Source organism: Atractosteus spatula (assembly GCF_055471065.1).
Source record: "Atractosteus spatula isolate fAtrSpa1 chromosome 10 unlocalized genomic scaffold, fAtrSpa1.hap1 SUPER_10_unloc_1, whole genome shotgun sequence".
Classification (NCBI taxonomy): Eukaryota; Metazoa; Chordata; class Actinopteri; order Semionotiformes; family Lepisosteidae; genus Atractosteus; species Atractosteus spatula.
The window spans coordinates 5,727,268-5,750,937 of NW_028296612.1; the positions used below are offsets into that span (position 1 = coordinate 5,727,268).

The 23,670-nt window shown below is 60.0% G+C and overlaps 1 protein-coding gene across 3 annotated transcripts; it reads left to right on the top strand.

Moving 5' to 3' along the window:
• The first annotated feature begins 864 nt into the window (after nt 1-864).
• Nucleotides 865-23,137, top strand: LOC148813624 (retinoic acid receptor RXR-beta-A). Of its 3 annotated transcripts, none has more exons than XM_088908018.1 (12): nt 865-2,052; nt 3,020-3,249; nt 4,175-4,328; nt 7,856-8,035; nt 13,811-13,834; nt 14,303-14,463; nt 14,729-14,858; nt 15,455-15,587; nt 16,490-16,531; nt 16,742-16,833; nt 20,924-21,029; nt 21,119-23,137. In XM_088908018.1, exons 1-12 carry the CDS (start codon nt 2,037-2,039, stop codon nt 21,264-21,266), a joined length of 1,416 nt encoding a protein of 471 aa, XP_088764144.1. In that variant the 5' UTR covers nt 865-2,036; the 3' UTR covers nt 21,267-23,137. The 3 variants fall into 3 exon arrangements, with proteins under 3 accessions (XP_088764144.1, XP_088764146.1, XP_088764145.1); XM_088908020.1 differs by having other exon boundaries at nt 3,065-3,249; XM_088908019.1 differs by lacking the exon at nt 16,490-16,531 and having other exon boundaries at nt 869-2,052.
• Nucleotides 23,138-23,670: the final 533 nt, after the last annotated feature.

The following is a 23,670-nucleotide window of genomic DNA, read 5'->3' on the forward strand; positions in this document are numbered from 1 at the left end:
GATCTGCTCCAGGTGTGACAGTGCTGTCAGTCAGACTCCCAGTGCGCAGCAGTCTGATCCGCTCCAGGTGTGACAGTGCTGTCAGTCAGACTCCCAGTGCGCAGCAGTCTGATCCGCTCCAGGTGTGTCAGTGCTGTCAGACTCCCAGTGCGCAGCAGTCTGATCCGCTCCAGGTGTGACAGTGCAGCAGTCTGATCCGCTCCAGGTGTGACAGTGCTGTCAGACTCCCAGTGCGCAGCAGTCTGATCTGCTCCAGGTGTGACAGTGCAGTCAGTCAGACTCCCAGTGTGCAGCAGTCTGATCCGCTCCAGGTGTGACAGTGCAGTCAGTCAGACTCCCAGTGCGCAGCAGTCTGATCCGCTCCAGGTGTGAGAGTGCTGTCAGTCAAACTCCCAGTGTGCAGCAGTCTGATCCGCTCCAGGTGTGACAGTGCAGCAGCCTGATCCGCTCCAGGTGTGACAGTGCTGTCAGACTCCCAGTGCGCAGCAGTCTGATCCGCTCCAGGTGTGACAGTGCTGTCAGTCAAACTCCCAGTGCACAACAGTCTGATCCGCTCCAGGTTTGCCTGGCAGTGAGTGCCAATAAAACTGTTTGACTTCAATAAAACCGTCTTTAAAACGACTTTAAAATGCAGTGCAGCTCCCTCACCGTCAGCTCTGCCAACTCTGACCCCGGGATGAGAGTCAGCCTTCGGCTCGAGTGTCTACGTAAGGCCCTGCAGACAGCCAGCCCGTCCGTGTGTGTGTGTGTTTGTGGCACCTCCTCTTTCTGCTCGGGGCTGTGCTGCGGCTCGATCCCTCTCCCACGTCCTCTCTCTGCCTGCCCTTCCAGCAACTGCAACTGCAACTGCAACAGAACACACGGTTCTCTCTCTCGGGTGAAAGAGAATAAAACAAGACCGTGCTTGAGGGAGAGATGGGAGCCGGGGCGTGTGGAAGAGCCTACGCTTCGTGTACGAGAATCAAAACAAGAGCGGACCAACGGATTTAACATAAACGGACGCCGCCAGGAGCTCGAAAACGGAGGGCCGTACTCGACCCTGTGGCTGTGGGAAGACTGGTTGGGTTGTAGTGGGGTGAGGGGAGGAGGAGGAGGAGGCGGCTGAGTCTCCCTCCCTGCGAGGGGAAACTGGCTGCCCCGCGGTCCGCCATTTTGGCTCCGGCCTCCCTCGCCCGGCGCCGCCGGCCCCTCCCCCTACCCCTCCCCCCTCCAACGTGCGGCGGAGCCAAAATGGCTGCAGTTGCCCGAGCAGCGCCTCCTGCGTTTAAAATGCAGAACAGGAGCAAAGGAAGCGAGATGAGAGGAGAGGAGACGTAGAGTCGGGATCGGGTCCGACTTCTCTATTTTATGATCTTCCTCCGCTGGGCTGTCGCCCTAGTGCCCTCGTAGGCTGCGGGAGTTAATTTATTCCAGCGCAAAAGCAAGGGGGCCGTGGATTTCCACTCGTGTTTTTTTTTTCTCGCGTGTGTTTTTTTATGACTTATTCTGATTGGAAGTGGTGCTCGGCGAGTCTCTCTCTTTCTCTCTCTCCCCTGCGAGCTCGGGAAATACCAGCGCTGGTTCACTTTTTATTTCGAGTTTAATTGACTGTTTTTGTTGTGGTTTTTTGGTGTTTTTTTTTTTGTGTGCACTTTCTGGCCCCCTCTCCGTGGGTGAAAACGCTTTGCTGCTGCTGCTGCTGTTGTTGTTTTCCGTTTGGCTTCGGCGGAGAAGGTCTGGAAACTTCGACAGCTCGGCTCTCCCAGCTCGCTGGTTTTCGGAGTCGGAGTGTTGTTGTTGTTGGTGTTTATTTAGCCCCTCGTTTATCCCTTTAATTTGAAAGAGTTCGACTTGTCGACGAGGGAGAGAGAGGGGGGGGGGGCGGTGGTCTTGGAGCTCTTGAAACACAAGCGCCCAGACCCGTGTTTTGGGAGCTTTGGCCCGGAGGCCCCAGTGAGGCCTCGGGCTGGAGTTGAGTCGCCGGCCGGGAGCCGAGGCGCCCCGATCGGACTGTCGCCGCCGCCGACCCCGCCACCACAGAGGCCCAGGCGTCCGCCATGGGCGACAGCAGAGGTAAGAGAACGGTTGGAAATCGTCTTGTCGGGCGTGGGCGTGGGGGGGGGGGGGTATATTTTTTTTTTAACTGCTTGTGTTTCACGTCGCGGAGTGGGCTGGGCGTGCAAGCGTGTGCCGCCGCGGGCTGTGGAGAATCGCTCGTGTTTTCTGGCCGCCGTGGGTCTTGACTCGGAGCGCAGGCAGCGCGTCTGTGGGTATTTATAGCCAGGCCCGTCTGTCTGTAAGCGGATACAGACCAGCCCGTCTGTCTGATTCTCTGTCTGTCTGCCTGCCTGCCTGCGGGCGTTTATAGACCCGCCTGTCTGTCTGATTCTCTGTCTGTGTCTCTCAACCTGTCCGTGTGTCTGTCTGCCTCTCTTGGCTGTCTCTCTGATTCTCTGTCTGTCTCTCAGCCTGTCCGTGTGTCTCCGTCTCTCAGCCTGTCCTGTTTGTGTGTCTGTCTGCCTCTCTTGGCTGTCTCTCTGATTCTGTCTGTCTCTCTCAGCCTGTCCGTGTGTCTGTGTCTCTCAGCCTGTCTTGTTTGTGTGTCTGTCTGCCTGCCTCTCTTGCCTGTCTGTCTGATTCTCTGTCTGTGTTTCTCTCGGTCTCTCTCTCAGCCTGTCCGTGTGTCTGTCTGTCTCTCAGCCTGTCTTGTCAGTCTGTGTTACTCTCTCTCAGTCAGTCTGTGTTTCTCAGCATGTCAGCCTGTGCAGTGCTGGAGACGCACAGCTGCAGTGTAGCTCCAGGGTGGGAGTGTCACAGTCCCCAGACACAGCTGGGTGAGCTCCTCCAGTCAGGACAGGAGGCTCTTCTGTACACAGAGAGGGGTGGGGGTGTGGAACAAGCCGATACCCTGGCTTCTCTCCAGACACAGCTGGGTGAGCTCCTCCAGTCAGGACAGGAGGCTCTACTGTACACAGAGGGGGGTGGGGGTGTGGAACAAGCTGCCCGGCTGCGTTGCTGAAGCCGATATCCTCTCCCTCAGACTCCCGCAGTCCCGACAGCTCCTCCGTCTCCTCCCCCCCCTCAGCACAGCGCTCGCCCTCGCTGGCCCCCCCGGCCGCCGCCATGACGCCCCTGCCCCCCATGACGACGGCGGTCAACTCGCCCATCAGCAGCCTGGGGTCCCCCTTCTCCGTCATCAGCTCCTCGCTGGGGTCGCCCTGCGTTCCCGGCACCCCCAGCGTAGGGTACGGTCCCATCAGCAGCCCGCAGGTGAGTGTAGCTCCCTCCCAGTCTGTCCAGTCAGGGTGTCTGTATGAACCCCTCTCTCTCTCTCAGTGCAGTGTTCATGTACTGGAGTGTCCAGTCAGTGTGTGTGTATGAACCCCCCTCTCTCTCAGTGCAGTGTTCATGTACTGGAGTGTCCAGTCAGTGTGTCTGTATGAACCCCTCTCTCTCTCTCAGTGCAGTGTTCATGTACTGGAGTGTCCAGTCAGTGTGTGTGTATGAACCCCCCTCTCTCTCAGTGCAGTGTTCATGTACTGGAGTGTCCAGTCAGTGTGTCTGTATGAACCCCTCTCTCTCTCAGTGCAGTGTTCATGTACTGGAGTGTCCAGTCAGTGTGTCTGTATGAACCCCTCTCTCTCTCAGTGCAGTGTTCATGTACTGGAGTGTCCAGTCAGTGTGTCTGTATGAACCCCTCTCTCTCTCAGTGCAGTGTTCATGTACTGGAGTGTCCAGTCAGTGTGTGTGTATGAACCCCTCTCTCTCTCAGTGCAGTGTTCATGTACTGGAGTGTCCAGTCAGTGTGTCTGTGTGAACCCCTCTCTCTCTCAGTGCAGTGTTCATGTACTGGAGTGTCCAGTCAGTGTGTGTGTATGAACCCCTCTCTCTCTCAGTGCAGTGTTCATGTACTGGAGTGTCCAGTCAGTGTGTCTGTATGAACCCCTCTCTCTCTCAGTGCAGTGTTCATGTACTGGAGTGTCCAGTCAGTGTGTGTGTATGAACCCCTCTTTCTCTCAGTGCAGTGTTCATGTACTGGAGTGTCCAGTCAGTGTGTGTGTATGAACCCCTCTCTCTCTCAGTGCAGTGTTCATGTACTGGAGTGTCCAGTCAGTGTGTGTGTATGAACCCCTCTCTCTCTCAGTGCAGTGTTCATGTACTGGAGTGTATGAACCCCTCTCTCTCTCTGTGTCAGATTAACTCCACAGTGTCCATGTCTGGGCTGCACACGGTCACCAGCTCTGACGATGTCAAGCCTCCCTTCGGCCTGAAGCCCATGTCGGCTCACAGCCCCGGCCCCATGATGTCCCAGAAGCGCCTGTGTGCCATCTGTGGGGACCGCTCCTCCGGTGAGAGAGGCCCTGTCCGAGTCTCCTCTCCTTCTCCTGTCTCTCCTCTCTCTCCTGTGCTGTCAGCTCAGTCCAGTCCAGTCCAGTCCAGTTCAAGGTGCTTTACTGGTGTGAAATCAGTTCAGTCAGTGTTGTCACAGCAAAACAAATACAGTTAACATGAAACACAGACCTGCAGACGTTTACAGCACAGACACGGTCCTCCGGTATCTCCATCTAGACAGGAGCAGTACTGGGAGACGGGCTCACTGGTCCTCAGGCTGGGACAGGAGATCACACACTGGGCTGCCAGTTCTGCCAGTTCAGCGGAGTTCCCTCCTCCCTCTCCCAGTACTGTTGTGACTCTGGCAGGTGTGGGAACTCTGGGATTAGCTGTGTAAATTTGGGGAAGAATGTTTCTCTAATCCCAGAGTATCTGTCCCAGTGCAGTAGGAAGTGCACCTCTGTCTCTATGTCTCCCTGCTGGCAGTGAGACCACAGCCTGTCCTCTCTGGACAGCCAGGTCAGCCTGTGTTCAGTGTGTGTGTCCAGGCTGTGGTCACTGAGCCTGTCCTCTCTGGACAGCCAGGTCAGCCTGTGTCCAGTGTGTGTGTCCAGGCTGTGGTCACTGAGCCTGTCCTCTCTGGACAGCCAGGTCAGCCTGTGTCCAGTGTGTGTGTCCAGGCTGTGGTCACTGAGCCTGTCCTCTCTGGGCAGCCAGGTCTGCCTGTGTCCAGGCTGTGGTCACTGAGCCTGTCCTCTCTGGGCAGCCAGGTCTGCCTGTGTCCAGTGTCTGTGTCCAGGCTGTGGTCACTGAGCCTGTCCTCTCTGGACAGCCAGGTCTGCCTGTGTCCAGTGTCTGTGTCCAGGCTGTGGTCACTGAGCCTGTCCTCTCTGGGCAGCCAGGTCAGCCTGTGTCCAGTGTCTGTGTCCAGGCTGTGGTCACTGAGCCTGTCCTCTCTGGGCAGCCAGGTCTGCCAGTTTCTCTCTCTCTCTCTCTCCTGTCTCCTGTCCCTGCAGGAGAGCAGTGTGTGAGTGTGTCTCCTCTCCCTCAGGGAAGCACTATAGTGTGTACAGCTGTAAGGGCTTCTTCAAGAGGACAGTGTCTCCTGTCCGTGCAGGAGAGCAGTGTGTGTGAGTGCGTCTCCTGTCTCAGGAGTGTGTCTCCTCTCCCTCAGGGAAGCACTATGGTGTGTACAGCTGTGAGGGCTGTAAGGGCTTCTTCAAGAGGACAGTGTCTCCTGTCTCCTGTCCCTGCAGGAGAGCAGTGTGTGTGAGTGTGTGTCTCTTGTCTCAGGAGTGTGTCTCCTCTCCCTCAGGGAAGCACTATGGTGTGTACAGCTGTGAGGGCTGTAAGGGCTTCTTCAAGAGGACAGTGTCTCCTGTCTCCTGTCTCCTGTCTCCTGTCCCTGCAGGAGAGCAGTGTGTGTGAGTGTGTGTCTCTTGTCTCAGGAGTGTGTCTCCTCTCCCTCAGGGAAACACTATGGTGTGTACAGCTGTGAGGGCTGTAAGGGCTTCTTCAAGAGGACAGTGTCTCCTGTCTCCTGTCCCTGCAGGAGAGCAGTGTGTGTGAGTGTGTCTCCTGTCTCAGGAGTGTGTCTCCTCTCCCTCAGGGAAGCACTATGGTGTGTACAGCTGTGAGGGCTGTAAGGGCTTCTTCAAGAGGACAGTGTCTCCTGTCTCCTGTCCCTGCAGGAGAGCAGTGTGTGTGAGTGTGTGTCTCTTGTCTCAGGAGTGTGTCTCCTCTCCCTCAGGGAAGCACTATGGTGTGTACAGCTGTGAGGGCTGTAAGGGCTTCTTCAAGAGGACAGTGTCTCCTGTCTCCTGTCCCTGCAGGAGAGCAGTGTGTGTGAGTGTGTCTCCTGTCTCAGGAGTGTGTCTCCTCTCCCTCAGGGAAGCACTATGGTGTGTACAGCTGTGAGGGCTGTAAGGGCTTCTTCAAGAGGACAGTGTCTCCTGTCTCCTGTCCCTGCAGGAGAGCAGTGTGTGTGAGTGTGTCTCCTGTCTCAGCAGTGTGTCTCCTCTCCCTCAGGGAAGCACTATGGTGTGTACAGCTGTGAGGGCTGTAAGGGCTTCTTCAAGAGGACAGTGTCTCCTGTCCGTGCAGGAGAGCAGTGTGTGTGAGTGTGTCTCCTGTCTCAGGAGTGTGTCTCCTCTCCCTCAGGGAAGCACTATGGTGTGTACAGCTGTGAGGGCTGTAAGGGCTTCTTCAAGAGGACAGTGTCTCCTGTCTCCTGTCCCTGCAGGAGAGCAGTGTGTGTGAGTGTGTGTCTCTTGTCTCAGGAGTGTGTCTCCTCTCCCTCAGGGAAGCACTATGGTGTGTACAGCTGTGAGGGCTGTAAGGGCTTCTTCAAGAGGACAGTGTCTCCTGTCTCCTGTCCCTGCAGGAGAGCAGTGTGTGTGAGTGTGTGTCTCTTGTCTCAGGAGTGTGTCTCCTCTCCCTCAGGGAAGCACTATGGTGTGTACAGCTGTGAGGGCTGTAAGGGCTTCTTCAAGAGGACAGTGTCTCCTGTCTCCTGTCCCTGCAGGAGAGCAGTGTGTGTGAGTGTGTGTCTCTTGTCTCAGGAGTGTGTCTCCTCTCCCTCAGGGAAGCACTATGGTGTGTACAGCTGTGAGGGCTGTAAGGGCTTCTTCAAGAGGACAGTGTCTCCTGTCTCCTGTCCCTGCAGGAGAGCAGTGTGTGTGAGTGTGTGTCTCTTGTCTCAGGAGTGTGTCTCCTCTCCCTCAGGGAAGCACTATGGTGTGTACAGCTGTGAGGGCTGTAAGGGCTTCTTCAAGAGGACAGTGTCTCCTGTCTCCTGTCCCTGCAGGAGAGCAGTGTGTGTGAGTGTGTCTCCTGTCTCAGGAGTGTGTCTCCTCTCCCTCAGGGAAGCACTATGGTGTGTACAGCTGTGAGGGCTGTAAGGGCTTCTTCAAGAGGACAGTGTCTCCTGTCTCCTGTCCCTGCAGGAGAGCAGTGTGTGTGAGTGTGTCTCCTGTCTCAGGAGTGTGTCTCCTCTCCCTCAGGGAAGCACTATGGTGTGTACAGCTGTGAGGGCTGTAAGGGCTTCTTCAAGAGGACAGTGTCTCCTGTCCCTGCAGGAGAGCAGTGTGTGTGAGTGTGTCTCCTGTCTCAGGAGTGTGTCTCCTCTCCCTCAGGGAAGCACTATGGTGTGTACAGCTGTGAGGGCTGTAAGGGCTTCTTCAAGAGGACAGTGTCTCCTGTCTCCTGTCCCTGCAGGAGAGCAGTGTGTGTGAGTGTGTCTCCTGTCTCAGCAGTGTGTCTCCTCTCCCTCAGGGAAGCACTATGGTGTGTACAGCTGTGAGGGCTGTAAGGGCTTCTTCAAGAGGACAGTGTCTCCTGTCTCCTGTCCCTGCAGGAGAGCAGTGTGTGTGAGTGTGTCTCCTGTCTCAGCAGTGTGTCTCCTCTCCCTCAGGGAAGCACTATGGTGTGTACAGCTGTGAGGGCTGTAAGGGCTTCTTCAAGAGGACAGTGTCTCCTGTCCCTGCAGGAGAGCAGTGTGTGTGAGTGTGTCTCCTGTCTCAGGAGTGTGTCTCCTCTCCCTCAGGGAAGCACTATGGTGTGTACAGCTGTGAGGGCTGTAAGGGCTTCTTCAAGAGGACGGTGAGGAAGGACCTGACCTACACCTGCAGGGACAACAAGGACTGTCTGGTGGACAAGCGCCAGCGGAACCGCTGCCAGTACTGCCGCTACCAGAAGTGTCTGGCCATGGGCATGAAGAGAGAGGGTGAGTGCCCGGGCCTGGACCGCTGACCGCTGACCACAGAGAGACACTGACCGCTGACCACAGAGACACTGACCGCTGCCAGTACTGCCGCTACCAGAAGTGTCTGGCCATGGGCATGAAGAGAGAGGGTGAGTGCCCGGGCCTGGACCGCTGACCGCTGACCACAGAGAGACACTGACCGCTGACCACAGAGACACTGACCGCTGCCAGTACTGCCGCTACCAGAAGTGTCTGGCCATGGGCATGAAGAGAGAGGGTGAGTGCCCGGGCCTGGACCGCTGACCGCTGACCACAGAGAGACACTGACCGCTGACCACAGAGACACTGAGCGCTGCCAGTACTGCCGCTACCAGAAGTGTCTGGCCATGGGCATGAAGAGAGAGGGTGAGTGCCCGGGCCTGGACCGCTGACCGCTGACCACAGAGAGACACTGACCGCTGACCACAGAGACACTGACCGCTGCCAGTACTGCCGCTACCAGAAGTGTCTGGCCATGGGCATGAAGAGAGAGGGTGAGTGCCCGGGCCTGGACCGCTGACCGCTGACCACAGAGAGACACTGACCGCTGACCACAGAGACACTGACCGCTGCCAGTACTGCCGCTACCAGAAGTGTCTGGCCATGGGCATGAAGAGAGAGGGTGAGTGCCCGGGCCTGGACCGCTGACCGCTGACCACAGAGAGACACTGACCGCTGACCACAGAGACACTGACCGCTGCCAGTACTGCCGCTACCAGAAGTGTCTGGCCATGGGCATGAAGAGAGAGGGTGAGTGCCCGGGCCTGGACCGCTGACCGCTGACCACAGAGAGACACTGACCGCTGACCACAGAGACACTGACCGCTGCCAGTACTGCCGCTACCAGAAGTGTCTGGCCATGGGCATGAAGAGAGAGGGTGAGTGCCCGGGCCTGGACCGCTGACCGCTGACCACAGAGAGACACTGACCGCTGACCACAGAGACACTGACCGCTGCCAGTACTGCCGCTACCAGAAGTGTCTGGCCATGGGCATGAAGAGAGAGGGTGAGTGCCCGGGCCTGGACCGCTGACCGCTGACCACAGAGAGACACTGACCGCTGACCACAGAGACACTGACCGCTGCCAGTACTGCCGCTACCAGAAGTGTCTGGCCATGGGCATGAAGAGAGAGGGTGAGTGCCCGGGCCTGGACCGCTGACCGCTGACCACAGAGAGACACTGACCGCTGACCACAGAGACACTGACCGCTGCCAGTACTGCCGCTACCAGAAGTGTCTGGCCATGGGCATGAAGAGAGAGGGTGAGTGCCCGGGCCTGGACCGCTGACCGCTGACCACAGAGAGACACTGACCGCTGACCACAGAGACACTGACCGCTGCCAGTACTGCCGCTACCAGAAGTGTCTGGCCATGGGCATGAAGAGAGAGGGTGAGTGCCCGGGCCTGGACCGCTGACCGCTGACCACAGAGAGACACTGACCGCTGACCACAGAGACACTGACCGCTGCCAGTACTGCCGCTACCAGAAGTGTCTGGCCATGGGCATGAAGAGAGAGGGTGAGTGCCCGGGCCTGGACCGCTGACCGCTGACCACAGAGAGACACTGACCGCTGACCACAGAGACACTGACCGCTGCCAGTACTGCCGCTACCAGAAGTGTCTGGCCATGGGCATGAAGAGAGAGGGTGAGTGCCCGGGCCTGGACCGCTGACCGCTGACCACAGAGAGACACTGACCGCTGACCACAGAGACACTGACCGCTGCCAGTACTGCCGCTACCAGAAGTGTCTGGCCATGGGCATGAAGAGAGAGGGTGAGTGCCCGGGCCTGGACCGCTGACCGCTGACCACAGAGAGACACTGACCGCTGACCACAGAGACACTGACCGCTGCCAGTACTGCCGCTACCAGAAGTGTCTGGCCATGGGCATGAAGAGAGAGGGTGAGTGCCCGGGCCTGGACCGCTGACCGCTGACCACAGAGAGACACTGACCGCTGACCACAGAGACACTGACCGCTGCCAGTACTGCCGCTACCAGAAGTGTCTGGCCATGGGCATGAAGAGAGAGGGTGAGTGCCCGGGCCTGGACCGCTGACCGCTGACCACAGAGAGACACTGACCGCTGACCACAGAGACACTGACCGCTGCCAGTACTGCCGCTACCAGAAGTGTCTGGCCATGGGCATGAAGAGAGAGGGTGAGTGCCCGGGCCTGGACCGCTGACCGCTGACCACAGAGAGACACTGACCGCTGACCACAGAGACACTGACCGCTGCCAGTACTGCCGCTACCAGAAGTGTCTGGCCATGGGCATGAAGAGAGAGGGTGAGTGCCCGGGCCTGGACCGCTGACCGCTGACCACAGAGAGACACTGACCGCTGACCACAGAGACACTGACCGCTGCCAGTACTGCCGCTACCAGAAGTGTCTGGCCATGGGCATGAAGAGAGAGGGTGAGTGCCCGGGCCTGGACCGCTGACCGCTGACCACAGAGAGACACTGACCGCTGACCACAGAGACACTGACCGCTGCCAGTACTGCCGCTACCAGAAGTGTCTGGCCATGGGCATGAAGAGAGAGGGTGAGTGCCCGGGCCTGGACCGCTGACCGCTGACCACAGAGAGACACTGACCGCTGACCACAGAGACACTGACCGCTGCCAGTACTGCCGCTACCAGAAGTGTCTGGCCATGGGCATGAAGAGAGAGGGTGAGTGCCCGGGCCTGGACCGCTGACCGCTGACCACAGAGAGACACTGACCGCTGACCACAGAGACACTGACCGCTGCCAGTACTGCCGCTACCAGAAGTGTCTGGCCATGGGCATGAAGAGAGAGGGTGAGTGCCCGGGCCTGGACCGCTGACCGCTGACCACAGAGAGACACTGACCGCTGACCACAGAGACACTGACCGCTGCCAGTACTGCCGCTACCAGAAGTGTCTGGCCATGGGCATGAAGAGAGAGGGTGAGTGCCCGGGCCTGGACCGCTGACCGCTGACCACAGAGAGACACTGACCGCTGACCACAGAGACACTGACCGCTGCCAGTACTGCCGCTACCAGAAGTGTCTGGCCATGGGCATGAAGAGAGAGGGTGAGTGCCCGGGCCTGGACCGCTGACCGCTGACCACAGAGAGACACTGACCGCTGACCACAGAGACACTGACCGCTGCCAGTACTGCCGCTACCAGAAGTGTCTGGCCATGGGCATGAAGAGAGAGGGTGAGTGCCCGGGCCTGGACCGCTGACCGCTGACCACAGAGAGACACTGACCGCTGACCACAGAGACACTGACCGCTGCCAGTACTGCCGCTACCAGAAGTGTCTGGCCATGGGCATGAAGAGAGAGGGTGAGTGCCCGGGCCTGGACCGCTGACCGCTGACCACAGAGAGACACTGACCGCTGACCACAGAGACACTGACCGCTGCCAGTACTGCCGCTACCAGAAGTGTCTGGCCATGGGCATGAAGAGAGAGGGTGAGTGCCCGGGCCTGGACCGCTGACCGCTGACCACAGAGAGACACTGACCGCTGACCACAGAGACACTGACCGCTGCCAGTACTGCCGCTACCAGAAGTGTCTGGCCATGGGCATGAAGAGAGAGGGTGAGTGCCCGGGCCTGGACCGCTGACCGCTGACCACAGAGAGACACTGACCGCTGACCACAGAGACACTGACCGCTGCCAGTACTGCCGCTACCAGAAGTGTCTGGCCATGGGCATGAAGAGAGAGGGTGAGTGCCCGGGCCTGGACCGCTGACCGCTGACCACAGAGAGACACTGACCGCTGACCACAGAGACACTGACCGCTGCCAGTACTGCCGCTACCAGAAGTGTCTGGCCATGGGCATGAAGAGAGAGGGTGAGTGCCCGGGCCTGGACCGCTGACCGCTGACCACAGAGAGACACTGACCGCTGACCACAGAGACACTGACCGCTGCCAGTACTGCCGCTACCAGAAGTGTCTGGCCATGGGCATGAAGAGAGAGGGTGAGTGCCCGGGCCTGGACCGCTGACCGCTGACCACAGAGAGACACTGACCGCTGACCACAGAGACACTGACCGCTGCCAGTACTGCCGCTACCAGAAGTGTCTGGCCATGGGCATGAAGAGAGAGGGTGAGTGCCCGGGCCTGGACCGCTGACCGCTGACCACAGAGAGACACTGACCGCTGACCACAGAGACACTGACCGCTGCCAGTACTGCCGCTACCAGAAGTGTCTGGCCATGGGCATGAAGAGAGAGGGTGAGTGCCCGGGCCTGGACCGCTGACCGCTGACCACAGAGAGACACTGACCGCTGACCACAGAGACACTGACCGCTGCCAGTACTGCCGCTACCAGAAGTGTCTGGCCATGGGCATGAAGAGAGAGGGTGAGTGCCCGGGCCTGGACCGCTGACCGCTGACCACAGAGAGACACTGACCGCTGACCACAGAGACACTGACCGCTGCCAGTACTGCCGCTACCAGAAGTGTCTGGCCATGGGCATGAAGAGAGAGGGTGAGTGCCCGGGCCTGGACCGCTGACCGCTGACCACAGAGAGACACTGACCGCTGACCACAGAGACACTGACCGCTGCCAGTACTGCCGCTACCAGAAGTGTCTGGCCATGGGCATGAAGAGAGAGGGTGAGTGCCCGGGCCTGGACCGCTGACCGCTGACCACAGAGAGACACTGACCGCTGACCACAGAGACACTGACCGCTGCCAGTACTGCCGCTACCAGAAGTGTCTGGCCATGGGCATGAAGAGAGAGGGTGAGTGCCCGGGCCTGGACCGCTGACCGCTGACCACAGAGAGACACTGACCGCTGACCACAGAGACACTGACCGCTGCCAGTACTGCCGCTACCAGAAGTGTCTGGCCATGGGCATGAAGAGAGAGGGTGAGTGCCCGGGCCTGGACCGCTGACCGCTGACCACAGAGAGACACTGACCGCTGACCACAGAGACACTGACCGCTGCCAGTACTGCCGCTACCAGAAGTGTCTGGCCATGGGCATGAAGAGAGAGGGTGAGTGCCCGGGCCTGGACCGCTGACCGCTGACCACAGAGAGACACTGACCGCTGACCACAGAGACACTGACCGCTGCCAGTACTGCCGCTACCAGAAGTGTCTGGCCATGGGCATGAAGAGAGAGGGTGAGTGCCCGGGCCTGGACCGCTGACCGCTGACCACAGAGAGACACTGACCGCTGACCACAGAGACACTGACCGCTGCCAGTACTGCCGCTACCAGAAGTGTCTGGCCATGGGCATGAAGAGAGAGGGTGAGTGCCCGGGCCTGGACCGCTGACCGCTGACCACAGAGAGACACTGACCGCTGACCACAGAGACACTGACCGCTGCCAGTACTGCCGCTACCAGAAGTGTCTGGCCATGGGCATGAAGAGAGAGGGTGAGTGCCCGGGCCTGGACCGCTGACCACAGAGACTCACTGACCGCTGACCACAGAGACTCACTGACCACTGACCACAGAGAGACACTGACCGCCCTGCTGACCGCTGAGCTGGGAGTGCTCTCAGTGAGCCTGCTGGTCACTGACCACAGTGAGACACTGACCACTGACCGCTGACCGCTGAGCTGGGAGCGCCCTCAGGGAGCCTGCTGGCCCGGCTGTTGTGTGTTTGTGCTCCCGAGGAAGAGGACAGACTGAGAGAGGAGAGAGGAGACGGGAGAGAGAGGAGGGAGGCGGGAGAGAGGAGAGGGAGAGCGCCCAACTAACCCCCTGTCTCCTCTCTCCCTCTCTCTCCTCTCGTCTCCCCTCTCTCTGCCTCTCCTCTCCCTCCTTCTCCAGTGGTCCAGGACGAACGCCAGCGCTGTGAGGATCACTGGGCCGGGGGGGGTGTGTGTGTGCGCGTGTGTGTGTGTAGCAGTGCGCGTGTGGCCAGGGACAGGACCAGGTGCCGGCGCCGGCGTCGGCGGGGGTGGGCCAGTCCGATGGTACCCGGGCCGGGCCGGTACTGGGTCAGTGCGTGCGTGTGCGTGTGTGTGTGTGTGTCTGTGTGTGAGGTGTTGTGTGACTGTAGTTTATACTAACTGGGAAACGTGTGTATCTGTCTGTGTGTCTGTCTCTCCTCCTTTATCCTCCTACTCCTCTCTCCCCCCCCTCTCTGTCCTCCTTTCTCCTCCTCCTCTCCCCCCTCTCTCTCTCTCTCCTCCTCTCCTCCTCTCCTCCTCTCTCTCCCCTCTCTTCTCTTCTCCTCCCCTCTCTTCTCTTCTCCTCCCCTCTCTCTCCTCCCCCCTCTCTCTCCCCCTCTGTCTCCTCTCTCCTCTCCCGGCCCTGCAGCGGTGCAGGAGGAGCGCCAGAGGAACAGGGACCGGGACGGGGAGGTGGAGTCCACCAGCGCAGTGAACGAGGAGATGCCGGTGGAGAAGATCCTGGAGGCAGAGATGGCCGTGGAGCAGAAGACGGAGCTGCACTCCGACGGGAGCTCTGGGGCCAACTCTGTGAGTCTGTCTGTCTCTCGCTCCTCTCTCTCTGAGCCCTGTCTGTCTCTCGCTCCTCGCTCCTCTCTCTCTGTGGGTCTCTGTCTCTCTCCTCTCTCCTCTCTGCGTGTCCGGTCTGTCTCTCTCTGCGAGTCCTCTGTGTGTCCTGTCTCTCTCCTCTCTCTCTGCGTGTCCTGTCTGTCTCTCACACGGCCTCTCTCTCTCTCTCTCTCTCTCTCTCTCTCTCTCTCTCTCTCTCTCTCTCTCTCTCTCTCTCTCTCTCCAGCCCAATGACCCAGTGACCAACATCTGCCAGGCTGCGGACAAGCAGCTGTTCACGCTGGTGGAGTGGGCCAAGCGTATCCCACACTTCCACGAGCTGCCCCTGGACGACCAGGTCATCCTGCTGAGGGCAGGTGAGTGTCCGGCTGTCCAGTGTATCTGTGCTGACCCCCGTCTCTCTCGGAGCAGTGTCCGGCTGTCCAGTGTGTCTGTGCTGACCCCTGTCTCTCTCGGAGCAGTGTCCGGCTGTCCAGTGTGTCTGTGCTGACCCCCCGTCTCTCTCGGAGCAGTGTCCGGCTGTCCAGTGTGTCTGTGCTGACCCCCGTCTCTCTCAGAGTGGTGCTGGTGCAGTGTCCAGCTGTCCAGTGTGTCTGTGCTGACCCCCGTCTCTCTCAGAGTGGTGCTGGTGCAGTGTCCAGCTGTCCAGTGTGTCTGTGCTGACCCCTGTCTCTCTCGGAGCAGTGTCCGGCTGTCCAGTGTGTCTGTGCTGACCCCCGTCTCTCTCAGAGTGGTGCTGGTGCAGTGTCCAGCTGTCCAGTGTGTCTGTGCTGACCCCTGTCTCTCTCGGAGCAGTGTCCGGCTGTCCAGTGTGTCTGTGCTGACCCCCGTCTCTCTCGGAGCAGCGCTGGTGTGGTGTCCAGCTGTCCAGTGTGTCTGTGCAGACCCCGTCTCTCTCGGAGTGGCGCTGGTGCGGTGTCCAGCTGTGCTGACCCCTGTCTCTCTCTCTCAGGGTGGAACGAGCTGCTCATCGCCTCCTTCTCTCATCGCTCGATCTCGGTGAAGGACGGGATCCTGTTGGCCACAGGGCTGCACGTGCACAGGAACAGCGCGCACAGCGCTGGTGTGGGCGCCATCTTCGACAGGTAGCCTGAGGCCGGACCCGCCGCAGTGACCGCAGTTACCCCCACGATCGTGGTCTGATCCGCTCCAGGTGTGACAGTGCAGCAGTCTGATCCGCTCCAGGTGTGACAGTGCAGTCAGACTCCCAGTGCGCAGCAGTCTGATCCGCTCCAGGTGTGACAGTGCTGTCAGTCAGACTCCCAGTGCGCAGCAGTCTGATCCGCTCCAGGTGTGACAGTGCTGTCAGTCAGACTCCCAGTGTGCAGCAGTCTGACCCGCTCCAGGTGTGACAGTGCAGTCAGACTCCCAGTGCGCAGCAGTCTGATCCGCTCCAGGTGTGACAGTGCAGCAGTCTGATCCGCTCCAGGTGTGACAGTGCTGTCAGTCAGACTCCCAGTGCGCAGCAGTCTGATCCGCTCCAGGTGTGACAGTGCTGTCAGTCAAACTCCCAGTGCGCAGCAGTCTGATCCGCTCCAGGTGTGACAGTGCTGTCAGACTCCCAGTGTGCAGCAGTCTGATCCGCTCCAGGTGTGACAGTGCTGTCAGTCAGACTCCCAGTGCGCAGCAGTCTGACCCGCTCCAGGTGTGACAGTGCTGTCAGTCAGACTCCCAGTGCGCAGCAGTCTGATCCGCTCCAGGTGTGACAGTGCTGTCAGTCAGACTCCCAGTGCGCAGCAGTCTGATCCGCTCCAGGTGTGACAGTGCTGTCAGACTCCCAGTGCGCAGCAGTCTGATCCGCTCCAGGTGTGACAGTGCTGTCAGTCAGACTCCCAGACAGGGACAGTGCACAGGGACATGTGGAGGTATTAACAGTGTAATAACTGTAATAACACTTTGTAATTGAACATACAGGGACAGTGCTCACAGTGTGGAGGTATTAACAGCGTAATAACTGTGTAATAACACTTTGTGATTGAACACACAGGGACAGTGCTCACAGTGTGGAGGTGGGCGCCATATTTGACAGGTAATAACCAGATCACACGTGTGGCTGTTGCACAGTAATAAGGGGTTAATAAGCTCCAACCTCGCGGTGCACCAGTGGTAGTAACTCGTGTAATAAAGGTGTAATTACACAGGGCTGCGGGGTGCTGGCATGCGGCTCCTCTCTGTCTGGTGCTGGTGTCCTGCGGTGTCTGACCTCTGACCCCTGCTCTCCTCTCTCTCCTGCTCTCAGAGTGCTGACGGAGCTGGTCAGCAAGATGAGGGACATGCAGATGGACAAGACCGAGCTGGGCTGCCTGCGGGCCATCATCCTGTTCAACCCAGGTACTGGACATGTCTGTGCTCTGGGCCCTGTCCCCTCTGGCCCTGTGCCGTCCCCTCCCTGTCCCCCCCTGAACCTGTACTGTCCTCTCTGACCCTGTGCCTCGACTCGCTGTCCTTTCTAAGCCTGTGCTGTTGACTCCGTGTACCCCCCGACCCTGTGCCGTCCCCTCGCTGTCCCCTCTGACCCTGTGCCTCGACTCCCTGTCCCTCTGGCTCTGTGCTGTCCTCCCTGACCCTGTGCCTCGACTCCCTGTCCCTCTGACCCTGTGCTGTTCTCTCTGACCCTGTGCCTCGACTCACTGTCTTCTCTGACCCTGTGCTGTCCTCCCCGACCCTGTGCCGACCCCTCGCTGTCCCCCCTGACCCTGTGCTGTCCCCACTGGCCCTGTGCCTCGACTCCCTGTCCCTCTGACCCTGTGCTGTCCTCTCTGACCCTGTGCCTCGACTCCCTGTCCCTCTGACCCTGTGCTGTCCTCTCTGACCCTGTGCCTCGACTCGCTGTCCCTCTGACCCTGTGCTGTCCTCTCTGACCCTGTGCCTCGACTCGCTGTCCTCTCTGGCCCTGTGCTGTCCTCCCTGACCCTGTGCCTTGACTCGCTGTCCTCTCTGGCCCTGTGCTGTTCTCTCTGACCCTGTGCCTCGACTCACTGTCTTCTCTGACCCTGTGCTGTCCTCCCCGACCCTGTGCCGACCCCTCGCTGTCCCCCCTGACCCTGTGCTGTCCCCACTGGCCCTGTGCCTCGACTCCCTGTCCCTCTGACCCTGTGCTGTCCTCTCTGACCCTGTTCCTCGACTCCCTGTCCCTCTGACCCTGTGCTGTCCTTTCTGACCCTGTGCCTCGACTCGCTGTCCCTCTGACCCTGTGCTGTCCTCTCTGACCCTGTGCCTCGACTCGCTGTCCTCTCTGGCCCTGTGCTGTCCTCCCTGACCCTGTGCCTCGACTCGCTGTCCTCTCTGGCCCTGTGCTGTCCTCCCTGACCCTCTGCCTCGACTCGCTGTCCCTCTGGCCCTGTGCCTCGATTCCCTGACCCTGTGCCTCGACTCGCTGTCCTCTCTGGCCCTGTGCTGTCCTCCCTGACCCTCTGCCTCGACTCGCTGTCCCTCTGGCCCTGTGCCTCGATTCCCTGACCCTGTGCCTTGACTCGCTGTCCCCCCTGACCCTGTGCTGTCCCCACTGGCCCTGTGCCTCGACTCCCTGTCCCTCTGACCCTGTGCTGTCCTCTCTGACCCTGTGCCTCGACTCCCTGTCCCTCTGACCCTGTGCTGTCCTCTCTGACCCTGTGCCTCGACTCGCTGTCCCTCTGACCCTGTGCTGTCCTCTCTGACCCTGTGCCTCGACTCGCTGTCCTCTCTGGCCCTGTGCTGTCCTCCCTGACCCTGTGCCTTGACTCGCTGTCCTCTCTGGCCCTGTGCTGTTCTCTCTGACCCTGTGCCTCGACTCACTGTCTTCTCTGACCCTGTGCTGTCCCCACTGGCCCTGTGCCTCGACTCCCTGTCCCTCTGACCCTGTGCTGTTCTCTCTGACCCTGTGCCTCGACTCCCTGTCCCTCTGACCCTGTGCTGTCCTCTCTGACCCTGTGCCTCGACTCGCTGTCCCTCTGACCCTGTGCTGTCCTCTCTGACCCTGTGCCTTGACTCGCTGTCCTCTCTGGCCCTGTGCTGTCCTCCCTGACCCTGTGCCTCGACTTCCTGTCCCTCTGGCTCCGTGCTGTCCTCTCTGACCCTGTGCCTCGACGTGCTGTCCTCTCTGACCCTGTGCCTCAATTCCCTGACCCTGTGCCTCGACGTGCTGTCCTCCCTGACCCTGTGCCTCGATTCCCTGACCCTGTGCCTCGACTCGCTGTCCTCCCTGACCCTGTGCTGTCCTCCCTGACCCTGTGCCTCGACGTGCTGTCCTCCCTGACCCTGTGCCTCGACTCGCTGTCCTCCCTGACCCTGTGCCTCGATTCCCTGACCCTGTGCTGTCCTCCCTGATCCTGTGCCTCGACTCGCTGTCCTCTCTGGCCCTGTGCTGTCCTCTCTGACCCTGTGCCTTGACGTGCTGTCCTCTCTGACCTTGTGCCTCGATTCCCTGACCCTGTGCTGTCCTCTCTGACCCTGTGCCTTGACGTGCTGTCCTCTCTGACCCTGTGCCTCGATTCCCTGACCCTGTGCTGTCCTCTCTGACCCTGTGCTGTTCTCTCTGACCCTGTGCCTCGACTCCCTGTCCCTCTGGCTCCGTGCTGTCCTCTCTGACCCTGTGCCTCGACGTGCTGTCCTCTCTGACCCTGTGCCTCAATTCCCTGACCCTGTGCCTTGACGTGCCGTCCTCCCTGACCCTGTGCTGTCCTCCCTGACCCTGTGCCTCGACGTGCTGTCCTCCCTGACCCTGTGCCTCGATTCCCTGACCCTGTGCCTCGAATCCCTGACCCTGTGCTGTCCTCCCTGACCCTGTGCCTCGACTCGCTGTCCTCCCTGACCCTGTGCCTCGATTCCCTGACCCTGTGCCTCGACTCGCTGTCCTCTCTGGCCCTGTGCTGTCCTCCCTGACCCTGTGCCTCGACGTGCTGTCCTCCCTGACCCTGTGCCTCGATTCCCTGACCCTGTGCTGTCCTCCCTGACCCTGTGCCTCGACTCGCTGTCCTCCCTGACCCTGTGCTGTCCTCCCTGACCCTGTGCCTCGACGTGCTGTCCTCCCTGACCCTGTGCCTCGATTCTCTGACCCTGTGCCTCGACTCGCTGTCCTCCCTGACCCTGTGCCTCGATTCCCTGACCCTGTGCCTCGACTCGCTGTCCTCTCTGGCCCTGTGCTGTCCTCCCTGACCCTGTGCCTCGACTCGCTGTCCCTCTGGCCCTGTGCCTCGATTCCCTGACCCTGTGCCTCGACTCGCTGTCCTCCCTGACCCTGTGCCTCGACTCGCTGTCCTCTCTGGCCCTGTGCTGTCCTCCCTGACCCTGTGCCTCGACTCGCTGTCCTCCCTGACCCTGTGCCTCGATTCCCTGACCCTGTGCTGTCCTCCCTGACCCTGTGCCTTGACTCGCTGTCCTCCCTGGCCCTGTGCTGTCCTCCCTGACCCTGTGCCTCGACTCCCTGACCCTGTGCCGTCCTCCCTGACCCTGTGCCTTGACGTGCTGTCCTCTCTGGCCCTGCTCTTCGATTCCCTGACCCTGTGCTGTCCTCCCTGACCCTGTGCCTCAATTCCCTGACCCTGTGCTGTCCTCCCTGACCCTGTGCCTTGACTCGCTGTCCTCTCTGGCCCTGTGCTGTCCTCCCTGACCCTGTGCCTCGATTCCCTGACCCTGTGCTGTCCTCTCTGGCCCTGTGCCTCGACTCGCTGTCCTCCCTGGCCCTGTGCTGTCCTCCCTGGCCCTGTGCCTCGACTCCCTGGCCCTGTGCTGTCCTCCCTGACCCTGTGCCTCGACTCGCTGTCCTCCCTGACCCTGTGCCTTGACGTGCTGTCCTCTCTGGCCCTGCGCCTCGATTCCCTGACCCTGTGCTGTCCTCCCTGACCCTGTGCCTCAATTCCCTGACCCTGTGCTGTCCTCCCTGACCCTGTGCCTCGACTCGCTGTCCTCTCTGACCCTGTGCTGTCCTCCCTGACCCTGTGCCTCGACTCGCTGTCCTCTCTGGCCCTGTGCTGTCCTCCCTGACCCTGTGCCTTGACTCGCTGTCCTCCCTGACCCTGTGCCTCGATTCCCTGACCCTGTGCTGTCCTCTCTGACCCTGTGCCTTGACGTGCTGTCCTCTCTGACCCTGTGCCTCGATTCCCTGACCCTGTGCTGTCCTCCCTGACCCTGTGCCTCGATTCCCTGACCCTGTGCTGTCCTCCCTGACCCTGTGCCTCGACTCGCTGTCCTCCCTGACCCTGTGCCTCGATTCCCTGACCCTGTGCTGTCCTCCCTGACCCTGTGCCTCGACTCGCTGTCCTCCCTATCCCTGTGCCTCGATTCCCTATCCCTGTACCTCGATTCCCTGACCCTGTGCTGTCCTCCCTGGCCCTGTGCCTCGACTCGCTGTCCTCCCTGACCCTGTGCCTCGATTCCCTGACCCTGTGCTGTCCTCCCTGACCCTGTGCCTCGACTCGCTGTCCTCTCTGGCCCTGCGCTGCAGACGCCAAGGGGCTGTCGAACCCCAGCGAGGTGGAGCTGCTCCGGGAGAAGGTGTACGCCTCGCTGGAGGCCTACTGCAAGCAGAGATACCCCGACCAGCAGGGCAGGTAACGGATACCCGCCGAGCCGCCGCCGCCGCCGCCGCCCTCCTGGGAGCGGAGGGGCGTGGTCTAACCCCCCCTGGTCCCGCCCCCAGGTTCGCCAAGCTCCTCCTCCGGCTGCCGGCCCTGCGCTCGATCGGCCTGAAGTGCCTGGAGCACCTCTTCTTCTTCAAGCTGATCGGCGACACCCCCATCGACACTTTCCTGATGGAGATGCTGGAGGCGCCCCACCAGCTGACATAGGGAGGGGGACGGGGGACGGGGGACGCGGGCGGGGAGGGGGAGGGGGTCACGGGGGGAGGGGGCAGGGTCTGGGAGAAAGGGGGAGGGGCTCTGTTTGTAAAGCGCTCGGACGCTCGGACCCGCGTCACGGCTCTGCCCGGTCGGGGTGACGTGTGTTCCCCAGGGGTCATCCCACTCTCCCCCAGTCCAGTCCCAGTACTGGTGAGAGAGCAGGGACCCAGTCCAGTCCAGTCCCAGTACTGGAGAGAGAGCAGGAACCCAGTCCAGCCCAGTACTGGAGAGAGCAGTGTCCCAGTCCAGTCCAGTGCAGTACTGGAGAGAGAGCAGTGACCCAGTCCAGTCCAGTCCCAGTACTGGAGAGAGAGCAGGGACCCAGTCCAGTCCAGTCCCAGTACTGGAGAGAGAGCAGGGACCCAGTCCAGTGCAGTTCCGGTGAGAGAGCAGTGATCCAGTCCAGCCCCAGTGCTGGTGAGAGAGCAGTGTCCCAGTCCAGTCCAGTCCCAGTACTGGAGAGAGAGCAGTGATCCAGTCCAGCCCAGTACTGGAGAGAGAGCAGTGACCCAGTCCAGTCCAGTCCAGCCCAGTACTGGAGAAAGCAGTGACCCAGTCCAGTCCTAGTGCAGGAGAGAGAGCAGTGACCCAGTCCAGTCCCAGTGCTGGTGAGAGAGCAGTGACCCAGTCCAGTCCAGTTCCAGTACCGGTGAGAGAGCATTGATCCAGTCCAGCCCCAGTGCTGGAGAGAGAGCAGTGACCCAGTCCAGCCCAGTACCGGTGAGAGAACAGTGTCCCAGTCCAGTCCAGTACTGGAGAGAGAGCAGTGATCCAGTCCAGTCCAGTACTGGTGAGAGAGCAGTGATCCAGTCCAGTCCCAGTACTGGAGAGAGAGCAGTGACCCAGTCCAGCCCAGTACTGGAGAGAGAGCAGTGACCCAGTCCAGTCCAGCCCAGTACTGGAGAAAGCAGTGATCCAGTCCAGTCCCAGTGCTGGAGAGAGAGCAGTGACCCAGTCCAGTCCAGTCCAGTACCGGTGAGAGAGCAGTGACCCAGTCCAGTCCAGTATTGGAGAGAGAGCGGTGACCCAGTCCAGCCCAGTACTGGAGAGAGCAGTGACCCAGTCCAGTCCAGCCCAGTACTGGAGAGAGCAGTGACCCAGTCCAGCCCAGTACTGGAGAGAGCAGTGTCCCAGTCCAGTCCAGCCCAGTACTGGAGAGAGCAGTGACCCAGTCCAGTCCAGTACTGGAGAGAGTGGTGATGCGGTTCTGTGGGCCCGAGTGGCGGGTCAGAACTGAGGAGGCTCGATCAGTCTCCCTCCAGACAGGACCGGTGCCCCCTGTGCTGGTGCCCTGTCCCGAGCTGGACTGGACCCGGGAGCCCAGCGGATCCGTGTGCACAGCCCGGCCCGGGCGGACTGAGGGGTATATATCCCAAAAACACTCTTCCCACTTCTCCCACTGAGAACTTCCGTCTGGACCGCCTGCCTTTCCCGGCTCTCGCTGTCTTTGGGGAGTGTGGGAGTTGCGCCTGTTCTGGTGGTCCGGTCCGGTCCGGTCCTGGCAGGGCGTGGTTTCTCTGGAACAGAAGAGCCGTGCAGGATCTGGACCCCTCTCCTGGCCCAGTCCAGCCCTAACCAGTCCCAGTACTGGAGAGAGAGCAGCGACCCAGTCCAGTCCAGTCCAGTACTGGAGAGAGCAGGGACCCTGACCCGGGCCGGACTCCCGGGGTTCTGGCCTCCTGAAGTCACCCGAGGGCGTCGCGACCCCCTCTCCCCAGGTGTGTTTTGGGTGAGGCTAAAATGAAACCTGTTTTTTTTTTGTGTTTAATGCTGAAATTGTGTTGAATTGTATCATGTTACAGTAAAGTTTTAATGCAGTAGATCATTCAGGCTGCCTGCTGTTTGGGTTTCATGGACACTGTCACTGTGTGTGTGTGTGGGTCAGTCTGTCACTGTGAGTGTATGTCAGTGTGTGTCGCTCAGTCTGTCACTCTGTGTGTGTGTGTGTGTGTGTGTGTGTGTCGCTTAGTCTGTCACTGCGAGTGTGTGTGTCAGTGTGTACCAGTCTGTCACTGTGAGTGTGTGTGTCGCTTAGTCAGTGTATGTGTGTCAGTGTATGTCGGTTAGTCTGTCACTGTGAGTGTGTGAGAGTGTGTGTGTCAGTGTGTATCAGTCACTGTGAGTGTGTGTGTCGCTTAGTGTATGTCGGTTAGTCTGTCACTGAGAGTGTGTGTGTCAGTGTGTATCAGTCACTGTGAGTGTGTGTGTCGCTTAGTGTATGTCGGTTAGTCTGTCACTGTGAGTGTGTGAGAGTGTGTGTGTCAGTGTGTTTCAGTCTGTCACTGTGAGTGTGTGGGCGTCGGTTAGTCTGTCACTGTCACTGTGTGTGTGTCAGTGTGTATCAGTCTGTCAC